Source organism: Carassius gibelio, chromosome B5 (assembly GCF_023724105.1).
Source record: "Carassius gibelio isolate Cgi1373 ecotype wild population from Czech Republic chromosome B5, carGib1.2-hapl.c, whole genome shotgun sequence".
Taxonomy (NCBI): Eukaryota; Metazoa; Chordata; class Actinopteri; order Cypriniformes; family Cyprinidae; genus Carassius; species Carassius gibelio.
The window spans coordinates 42,841,055-42,852,680 of NC_068400.1; the positions used below are offsets into that span (position 1 = coordinate 42,841,055).

The window sequence follows — 11,626 nt, forward strand, 5'->3', positions numbered from 1 at the left end:
CAAATTCTTCATTGCAGGTGCACAAATCCTATTCTACAAATCACACATTTAGAAACTCGTACGCTCACATTTTTGAAACAATTGCTGCAGTGAATGTGGTGCAAAACGCATTTACACACCCGCATCAAGAAATGTGCAGTCGTGGAGAAATGTTGAACATCCGCAAATCAGTACGTGAATTCATCAAATGAGAGTTGCACACTTGTAGAATATTTTCTCAGAATGTCTTGTATATTTTTCTAACGCATGAGGAACAACAGGGGCGTAAAACTGCTTGGGGCGTATATCTACTGGCTCAGTAGCTCTTCTGATTGGCTGAAATTCTGTAATCTCTAAACAGTCCCGCCCACTACCTCTACAGATGCACAAATCACTTTTGAACCAAATATCTCGGTGCAAAAGGGGAGAGCGCGAAACTTGTCGCTTGAAAGCGAAAAAAACAGTCTTTGAGCTTCATCGCAGCAGATTCAAGAAGCTGTAGTTATGTACTTTGTGTTTGTGTTAGAAAAATATACAAGACATTCTGAGAAAATATTCTACAAGTGTGCAACTCTCATTTGATGAATTCACGTACTGATTTGCGGATGTTCAACATTTCTCCACGACTGCACATTTCTTGATGCGGGTGTGTAAATGCGTTTTGCACCACATTCACTGCAGCAATTGTTTCAAAAATGTGAGCGTACGAGTTTCTAAATGTGTGATTTGTAGAATAGGATTTGTGCACCTGCAATGAAGAATTTGAGAAGGTGTAACTGTTGTGTTGTGTTTGTGGGAGAGAAAAAAAGGCTACAGGTTTGCAACTCTTAAAACATTTATCTCTTTGACTTCAAATTTACTGATACACATATGTGGCTTTTCTTTACAACTACAAATCGCACTGCCACAGGTGCTCAGTTAATTTGAATCAAAAATACCTTCATAAAAAACTGGCGTCAAAGTGACTCTACATCCAAAACAAGCGCTTCTATCTGGACGTCAAGCAGAACTCGAAATGCAGGTTCGTCAAGATCACCGAGCTCGGCGCTGCGGGCTCCAAGAGCCGCCTGACGCTCTCTCTGTCGGTCGCGGCGGAGCTCCGGGAGCTTCATCGAGCACTACGCCCAGCTCGGGCCCAGCACCCCGGAGCAGATAGCGCAGTCCTCCGCCATATTGGTAATCCCTAGTGTGCGAAAAAGTTCCATCGCTCTTTGTCAGACACGTGGTTTTGTTGTGTGTGACGTCACCGCGGCGCCATTTTTGAGGTATCGCTATTGACTGAAACAACCACGATTACAAGAATAGAAGTAAATAATAGAATAAATAACTAATATAACTACTTAGATAACTATCTAGATAATAAGTAAATATAAGTAAATATAACTCGCAAACCTGGAGAAGCAAAAGAAGATTGAGAAAAGGGCATACCGAGATAAACTCAATAAAGATGCCAGGGACCGTTATTTGGAGAAATTGTCATCCATTCATAACCGATCCATATGAGCTGACTGCATTAAGTTGGAGGGCTGACCCCGCATTGCTACTTTCATCCTCATACTTAGACATTGTAAATTATCTTGTTTATGGTATAGTGTTGTCAAAAGACCCGGTACTTCGTTACCAAGTCGGTACTAAAAAAATTTAAATGTGACGGTACCAGGTTTCTTTAAGTACCGGTAGTACCGAGGTCCCGTTCAAACCCAGCTCAGCGCTATGATTTCCGCAAAGCAGAAAACGAGTATGGAATCTCAAAATCCAGTCATGAAAATGAAACTTACATTTTAATATGGACAGTCATGGAATTTGTCAAAGTTAGCATTAATTAATCAAATCAAATCTCCATATGGACCAGTATCTGTAAATGTTAAGCTACAAAAGTTGTTTGAAATATGAATCCTGACTGACTTGTCTGACTTGTCGCGGGAATTCACCGTACACCGAGTTTACCACTGATAGACCTGCGGTGCATCAGTATACACACTCACACACAGCGAACAACTCAATTACCTCACGCAGAAGACATTAAAGGTCCCGTTCTACGTGATTCCATGTTTTAAACTTTAGTTAGTGTGTAATGTTGTTGTTAGAGTATAAATAATATCTGTAAAATTCTAAAGCTCAAAGTTCAATGCCAAGCAAGATATTTTATTTAACAGAATTTGCCTACATCGAACGACCAGTTTGGACTACATCCCTCTAGTTCCTTCAGTAATGACGTGGTCTTGTTGTGCTCACATGGAGAACATGGAAGAGTTGCGTTTGTAGAGTGTGTTTGTCGCCATGTCGTCGAAACGCGGTTATTTTCATCTCTGAGTCCAATCACCTTTGTTTGACCACAAAAGGTAAGTGTATATTATTATTTAAGTTGGTGTGTTTAACAGTTTCTGTAACTTATTACACAAAGGGCAACGCTGTATAGCTTTGTTAACTAGATGTTAGGGCTGTGCAAAAAAACGAATGCAATTTTCACACGCATCTCGTCAGTAAAGGCGTTCTGTGATTATAAATCTCCAGCACGTGCATTCAGATCAGGATTGCCAGGTTTTCAAAACAAATCCTGCCCACTTGCTTCTCAAAACTAGTCCAATCCATAGACCGTAAAAGAAATGGACACTGCGACCCCATTGGAACTCAATTGAGACAAGTGAAGCCCATTTTTAGCGTTTTTTAGCACTTCCGTTTCTGACGCGCAGACTCAAACGAAGCTTGACGACGTCAGCAACCTGTCTGACAGATGTAAATCTTCTAGTAGCTGTGCGTGCAAACTGTCATCGTTAATCTTGCAGAGACGGCGAGCTTGAGCGGGGAGTTCTTTGGCGTGAGTGAGCAGGAGTAAGTATTCTGATTAAATATTTTGTATAGTATTGTGTCTTGTCTGTACGGTAATGCGACAGAGAGCCGAGTGGTTATGACGCAATCGTTAGCCTATTTTTTACAAAAACTTTTCTACGGGGTCATAATGTAACATAGAAGGTAATGGAGCCCTTTATACATTGTCGTGTATCTTTAGAAATAAATAATGGACAAACGGAGTCTTTAAACGCCTCAGATGTAAAGTTATTCAAAGTGACGCCAAAATGAATGGGAGTCAATGGGAATGCTAACGCAAGTGAAGTTCTGCTAAAAGATGGCAGCACGCGGAGTTACCCGAGGGCTCGTCCATAGCCGTGGACTCCAAGCGGTTCTTCTTTGACGTGGGCTCCAACAAGTACTGTCACTACACCGAGGAGATGAAGGAGATCCGGGAGCGGCACAGAGAGAACGCGCTCGAGCGGAGAACCGGAGAAGAGTCTGAGGGCGACGATCTGGACAACGACTGACCGCCGGAAGAGTCTCGTCGCTGGGGAGAGCCGCGCTCTGGAGACGGACGCGTGGAACAAGAAGATGTTCGACCGAGAAACACTGTAAGCAGATCCTGTGTAAAGCAGTAGAGACGATGTTTGATAGATACACGGATTCTCCCGCTGGATGCTCTCTGTAGGTCTCGTCGTTTAAGACTCAGATCAAACAGGTTTTGGACACACAGCACAATACAGTTCAAGCAACATGTTAACATGGTGCTATAAAGTCAGGATCGAGCAGATTATCCTGATTGTATGAATTGAATTGGGAATTAGTAGATTAAGAGCTTTGGGGACGTGACTGGAAACAACACCCAGCTCGGTTTAAATAGATTTATTTAAAAAAAAAAAAATACAGAAATATATACATAGAAATATATTTATATTCAGAATCAATAAGAAATTATAAATAAATCCTGACTGTTTCTGGTTGGTGTCTGTTCTGTGTGATGTGATAAAGGCAGTGTGCACTGCTCTATCCTCCACACACTTCCTTTAATAAAGAGATTTTCTTTGCTGAGGACCTGAGTTTGTTTTACTCTTTCCTGACCGCTCAGCGTTTGTTAACAAGAAAGTGATTCTTCTCCTACTGATGACTTCTTCTGTGCTGCAGGGACACAGATATCATTCTAATCTCTAGTGATAAATGCATTGAGGAGGTGCCCTAGAAAGTCCAAATAAAAAGCATCTGAATTGATGCATACTAAGGGCACTGCTCCTTCACAGACTCTCGGTTTGTTCCACTTCACAGATCCACCATCAGAATTGCACCATTATAAACATAAATTATTAAGAATCTCCTACACTGCTTTACAAAAGTAATCAGGAAATAAGAACATTTTTTACATCCGAGTCTGTATCTAATAATGAGAACAGTTCTGTTTAAACACCGCTTTGGATTTGGAGAAATGTAACATCGCATCCTTTGCTTATCGACGGATCCTCTGAAGTGAATGGGTGCCGTCAGAATGAAGGTGTATTTCTTACAAACACCCAGCTTTTAACTGAAGGTCTGGAGTGCTGTGCATTGTTGTGATGTGTTTATCAGCTCTCATTCTGACGGCACCCATTCAACTCCAATAGTGAGCGAGTGATGCTACATTTTTTGCTAAAATCTGTTCTGATAAAGAACAAACTCATCTACATTTGTGTGTAACATCAGGTGCCTTCTACTGTATATATTTAACACTTTTAGAAAAGTATCGGGGAAAGGTGGTTGTTAAATTATAGAGTTATAAATCCAATTTTTGGACTTCGTTAAGTTGGAATATTATATCAGTTAACTTTTTTTAAAGTGGATTATACTTTATTTTAAGGTGTCCTTGTTTCAGTGTAATTATACATTACTGAGTGGATAGGATTCAAGTTTGGCTTAGGGTTACTTTTATGCATAATTTATTGTTATTATAATAGTAAATAACAAGGACACCTTAAATAAAGTGTTACTGTAATTTTAAGTCCAAATTATAAAACTTTAATTGTTGCTACTATAATTTTTTATGGTAAAATTCTTGCAAACAGGCTTTTTTACACGTCACGTCTTTTACAGTAATGATGAACAACTGTCCCTCCTCATCTTCATGTCTTGTGTAAAGTCCTATTGCACAAAGTTAAACCCTGTGACCCTCATCTGATGTGATTCATACACACACACACACACACATGCTAAGCTTCACTGATGATGACAGTTCAAGGGTAGATGCAATGGCACGGCTGATTCAGGAGATTATTTCACATGCCGTCATGCTGATGCTGATGATGAAGAAGAAGATAAGCTGCAAACAGATGTCAGAGACACTGCTTCATTCAGATTGTGCTGGGAGCTAATCAAAATATTGAGAAAATCATATTTAAAGTTGTTCAAATGAAGTTCTTAGCAATGCATATTACTAATCAAACATTATGTTTTGATATGTTTCCACAATTTACAAAATAACTTCACGATTTTTGGTATAAAATAAAAATGTATAGTTGTGACCCATACAATGTATTGTTCTCTATTGCTGCTGTGCTACTCATGACTGCTTCTGTGCTCTTTTATTGTGGACTTTTTATTTATTTTTAGGATTAAGTCGGCTGATTTGTATTTTCACATTAATTCACAACAAGCCCAAACACAATAAAATACATGTTTATTTGGTAGTCATTAATGGAGTGAAATATCAACTACAAATAAATCACATTCTATCCAGAACATTTTTAAATTTTAGATTTTTGCATATATTATTAAATCAATGCATAATACAGAAATTAGTCGTGTTTATATTTTGTCAAAAAGAAAGAAGATACAATATATTAATAATAAAAACTGCATGCATATATAACAATACATAAAGCAAGATGCTTTGATTATTTAATCTTCACAGCTTTTATATAATATGGTTAACAAATACATTAATATATTTGAAGAAATGCAATACATATTGGATTCAGCATACGCTCTTCAAACTGTGCTGATAAAGTCTTGCTCACTTCAGACTGATCTGAGTTCAGATGAGCTTCAGCAGCAGAGGGCACGCTTGCCTCAACTTTACTGACTCTTCTCTGTGTCCCACATGACATACCATTGAAAAAATGCCCTTTTACTTTGTGCTGCCTACATTCCAGACCAGTGTGAGAGAGGTTATTTAGTCATGCAGCAGCATGAGAGTCTGACCTCTGTCTGTTCACTAAAAGCTTCAGCTGTCGAGTGCATCAAGTGTCCAACATTCACACATTTTGTTTTTTCAGTCAGATAAGATCCAGTCACGTGCACTTCTGCTTGTAGAAAATTTCACACTGTGAGCAAAGTACTCTCACTACTTATACTGACATAGAAAAGTGCATATATTACTGGTCAATTGTATTTTTCTTTTTCTTTATTTTTTTAAGAAGTCTTGTATGCTCACCAGGGCGGCATTTGTTTAATAAAAAATGCATGAAAAATTGTGATATTACAGTATAACATGTCATTTTTTTCCCCTTACTCAGCCCAAGCCTTTAAATGGTAGTGTTTCCACAAATCAATGCAGTCCTGGTGAGCAGAAGAAACTTCTTTCACAAACATTAGAAATGGAGATATTCCCTACATCACTGATTCCTGATCCAGTTTCTGGTTCAATCCCATGCATCCAAACCTGAATCTGAACCTGCTTTCAGCCTTACACAATAACTCACATAACTGAAAAGTGAAAGACATACAAATTAAAGTGAAGCACATGCAAATAAATGGAGAAAATGCCACGCGTCAAAGACCCACGGAGGAATCGCTCCACTTGTTCTCCAGCTTTCTCAGAATGACCCTTTCGTTAGTGAAAACTTCTGCTCTTCACATCTTCATCCGCTGGGTTTTCCTGAGAAAGAAAGATTCATTTCAGTTCATTGTCAATCTCTTCTTCTTCCATTTGTTGGTGGATGCTCAAAAAAAGCAAAAGGTCTTTAACTGTCCCTTAACCATAAGAATAAATGTTTTATTGTTATTAATATTTCAAGACAAACTGAGCTAAAGCAAGACTTGATTATCCACACGTGACAACCATGTTAAAATGCATCCTCATCATCTTACTAAAAAAGCATACAGAGCGACACTGATTTATATACGTCGGATTATGTTACCTAAAAATGTGGATTACATTACTGAGTAGATTTTTTGTCATGTAATTTGGAATCAGTAAGAGATTAACCTGAAGTACCTGTTGTAATAGCGCAGTGGTTTACGGAGTGCCACCAATCCCTCGTAGCATGAACATCTTCGTTTTAATTTGCGTCTTCGCGAGGAGATCTTTCTGAAGGGAATCGTCTCGTTCTCTTGGATTTTGGCTAGTCCAGAGAGATACTGCCCCACTTCAACTGCTGTGTTTTATAAATGCAACAAATGGATGATTTGATTTTACCGTGCATTGTGTCATCAGACACGAACTATTCACAAAGCACAATATTCCTCTCAAAGACATTACCTTTTTTCTCATCTGAGTAACAGATTTTAAATTCCGGTGTCTGTTCTTCTGTGATGATCATGTTGAACTCTCTTTTTTTAACACACAGGTACCTTTTGGGTATAGCCACTGATTCCAGACTCAGGTAATCTCCAAAAATCTTTTTCTCACCCCGCTTAAATAAGAACGTTTCATCAAAGGTTCCTTTCGTGATCGGCTCGCCTTGTTCTAAAACCTGCGTGTGAAAACCAGCAGACCTGATTATACAGATTCAGAAATTATTTGACAGCATGTGTAAAAATAAGCTATTTCTTTGCAAATTCAGTGTCTGAGACATTACCTTGAAAGTGACTTCTTCATCGGGAGTAACAACAGGGAAAACTTGCTTTCTTTTCACCTCGAAGCCAAAAGCCAGGCATTCGCCTACTTTATGCTTGATATGATACACCTTGACTGAAGAAGAAAAGACCAATCATATTGCTGGAATTAGAGTTAAATAATTATGCAAACAGTTTCATTAAAGGACCAGTTGAAAAACAAAACAAAATAGAACTTTACTGTACAAAATAAGAAACTACAAATGACATCAAAGTACTGTCCCCATCACATCCTCCAGTAATGACTGCGACACACACAGATCACACGTGAAGCATTCAGACCTTTACCTGGGGGTGTAGGATCCTGTGTATTCGTTGCAACCAGCTGATGATTTTTTGAAGTTTTACTTTGAAGGGACAAATACTTTTGATCGGTGGTCGACAGGTACGCCCATTTAAAGTCGATACTCATTTTTGAAAGAAAAGCTTCTTTCTGGACACTAGTAGACAAACATATCCACAGACACACAGGTTATACAGACTCTAACGGCAACAATGTTTTAAAATAGGATATCACATATACTATGCACAACAATCATGTGAATAATCTGTCATAGTCTAAAGATCAGTTATTAGGATTATCATCATCTAATTAATTGGAAACAAAACATTGTTAAAAATCACCAAACCTCAAATTGCAGCACTGGAAAGCATATAGCCTAATGCAAGCAGCCACATGCATTCCAGATCTGTGTGGTTCTGATAAATAAGGTTCCCTAAAGAAGGGCAAACAGGGAACCAGACAAGTCCTCTGCACAATCTGACTTGATTTAAGGACAACTGTTCCCCCCCGCCAAAAAAAAAATTTCTCTCTCCATTTCTGTCATCAATGTAGTTTTGGTTTCTTGCCCCTGTCACCTTTGGCTTGCTTAGTTGTGGAAGCTTTATTTCTGTCCATATTGTTGACTTGATTGCACAGATGCTATTGGAAGAGAACTGAACTGAGCTGGACGATGGCATCACTGAATCACTGACGTCCTCTTGCCCTCATCTGTTTTGACACAATCTGTTTTGTATAAAGGTGACTTGACTTGGAGGGCAACTATCCTTCAGAGTTTAGCTCCAACCTTTATCAAACACGCTTTCTAGAGATCTTGAAGACTGATAAGCTTGTTTAGGAGTGTTTGATTAAGATTGGAGCAAAACTCTGCAGAACAATAGCCCTACGGAAACAAAGTGTGCCCAGAACTGCCCTAAAGGGATATGAACTGTAATGTGATGCAAATGATAAGTGATGGAAAGGAAAAGTACTATTGAAATGCGTCTGCGTTTGCCTGAGAAACTTGCAATCATCCACAAAATCTTTGGGATTAAATGCAGATATATCAGATTTCTCCCCACAGGCGCTTTCCACAAAGCATTCCAAAACACAAAAACGCACTAAACACTGCACTTGTGGAAAATTACTGATGTGTTTATCTTCTTCCAGTCATAACTAGCTCAACTCTCACTCAACTGAGACTGCCTTGCTGCTGGACATTGAAGCTCTTCAAATTGTAAAAGCTGATTCTAAGTTATTGGTATCTGAAGCACATCAACTGGTCACAGGGGTACCCCAGGGTTCAGTCCTGGAACTGCTCCTCTTCTCCATATACACTGCATTGCTGGGACCCATCATACAGGCAGATGTTTTGTCCTAGCATTTCTATACTGATGACACACAACGGCACAAATCTCAGGCTAGCAAACAACTCATCATGGATGAAGGAAGATCATCTGCAGCTCAGCCTGGCAAAGACTGAGCTTCTCGTCTTAATTGCCACTCGGAGTCAATTTCACAATTTCATGAGCAACAATCTTATCAAGCTCTTTTAGCTAATGGTAATGAATTAATTTAAGTGTAATTTATTTCTGTGATGCACAGCTGTATTTTCAGCATCATTCCTCCAGTCTTCAGTGTCACATGGTCTTCAGAAATCATGAAAATATGATGATTTACTGCTCAAGAAACATTTCTGATTATTTTCAGTGTTGAAAAAAATTTGTGATTCTTTTTCAGGATTCTTTAATGAATAAATAGTTAAAAAGAAGCACATTTGTTTAAAATAGAAATATTTTCTAACAATATACAATACAGGTCAAAAGTTCAGTACTTTTTTATTGTTTATTTTTTTCTGAAAGAAATTAAAACTTTTATTCAGCAAGGATGTGTTAAATTGTGAAGAAGTGATGGCAAAGATTTACATTTTGAAAAAAAAAATGCTATTCTTTTTAACTTTTTTATTCATCAAATAATCATGAAAAAGTATCATTTTTTAATATTTGGCAACACAACTGTTGATAATTCTCATAATAAATCATCATATTATAGCTAATGATTTCTGAAGATCACGTGATACTTTATAATGGAGTAATGATGATGGAAATTCAGCTTTGTATCAAAGAAATAAATTATATTTTAAAGGATATTAAAATAGAAATCATTATGTTATACTGTAATAACATTTTTCAAGATTACTGTTTTTTCCTGTATTTTTGATTAAATAAATGCAGCCTTTGTTGAGCAGAAGAGACTTCTTTAAAAAACAGTTCAAGTCTTAAGTGTCATTTCACATGGTAACCACAATTTAGCTCTAAACTGAGCGGGCTACATCTGCTTTTAGCCCACCTGGAGAAATAGATACCAGTAACCAGATCAGCCATGAGCATATCCAAAATAACATTAAATATTTTTACATGTAATTTATTTGTATATGATAATATGATGAATAATATCATTATACGACATTATTGATATTCTACTGTCATTCCCCAGCAAGCAATTTTCAGTTTAAAAGACGTCTGATGGCCATCACACAGACCACACTTCTAGGATAAGACAAGGCTAAATTTGAGCTGTCAGTGAAACTAAATAGACATCTAACAGGCGAGAGTGATCTCACCAAGTACAACATGTTCCTTGATCAACATTACAATCAACTAATAAGAATTAAGACATAACTTTTCAGAAAATATATTTTTTAGGCTTACAACCAGAGTTATGTGCTTGTGAATCAGTTATCATTTCCCACTGATTTTAGGAATAAAATATGGGTAGGGTTAGGATTGAGTTAAGTTTATATTTTTGGACAATTATTTTGATCTTGGATCATGTTTACTTGGCAAAATCACACCGACCACGTCTAACCATAGCCCACAAAAAGACTAGTTAAAATAGACCGCTAATGAATGCCTACATATAACTTTTGAGCTGTAGTGTATATATATAGCTCGTAGAAATATATCAAAGTGTCACTGAAGCATGCATTTTCCTTAACTTTGACTGTCATTTAGTAATAATGAAAAAAATAATTTAAGACAACATGCATCTTGTATCAAGAAGCATCATTTAAAAAGTGCAAATTATCAAAATGCATGAATATACCTGGATTCCTGTTGATAAGCTGAACGAATCGTCCTCGAGCTTCTTCACTGAGTAGAGCCTCTCTGCAGATCACTGGGATGTCGTGCGCGCATTTATTGATAGTTTCCACGTGACGTCACGCACGCATAGGAACGCCCACCTGGAGTCTCTTCTCCGCTGACCGTCAGGTAAATTGATTTAACGCCGTTTGCATTTAGTAGGAATGTAGTAAAACTCAGATATTAAAAGGAAAATTCAAGAAATTCAGTAAACACCTTATTGAGGATGTATATTTTGTACAGACAAGCATGAACACAGAATATAACACACAGTGTGCAAAGTTTCAAGTTTATTTCCCATACAGAACCATTATAAGGAAAACACTGAAACATTAAGAGTGCGTTCATATTCCGACTTCATCTGCTTGTAAACTATATCCATCATTAATATAGTGATTACTGAATTTGAGCTTTAAATATCACTTTTTTAAACATATCCAGGCACTTTAAGAGTTTTTACAACGTTTGTCGCACGCACTGTTTAAAGATTGAAATATTGTAGCGGGTGATTAATATGGATTGCAAATGGCCAAAACGTTTTTATTCACGTTTTGTTCACACACCTTTGTTTTATTCTTCCGATGGTGGAATTGACAGGTTTGTGCTGCACTTT

At 37.7% G+C, this 11,626-nt stretch overlaps 1 protein-coding gene across 2 annotated transcripts; it reads right to left on the reverse strand.

Moving 5' to 3' along the window:
- Positions 1 to 5,435: 5,435 nt before the first annotated feature.
- Positions 5,436 to 11,075, reverse strand: LOC127958905 (uncharacterized). Of its 2 annotated transcripts, none has more exons than XM_052557952.1 (6): positions 10,976 to 11,075; positions 7,900 to 8,051; positions 7,575 to 7,687; positions 7,256 to 7,469; positions 6,992 to 7,148; positions 5,436 to 6,652 (listed from the first exon to the last, which is right to left on the reverse strand). In XM_052557952.1, the coding sequence occupies exons 2-6, from the start codon at positions 8,021 to 8,023 to the stop codon at positions 6,628 to 6,630; spliced, it is 633 nt and encodes a 210-aa protein (XP_052413912.1). In that variant the 5' UTR covers positions 8,024 to 8,051; positions 10,976 to 11,075; the 3' UTR covers positions 5,436 to 6,627. The 2 variants fall into 2 exon arrangements, with proteins under 2 accessions (XP_052413912.1, XP_052413911.1); XM_052557951.1 differs by having other exon boundaries at positions 6,992 to 7,151.
- Positions 11,076 to 11,626: the final 551 nt, after the last annotated feature.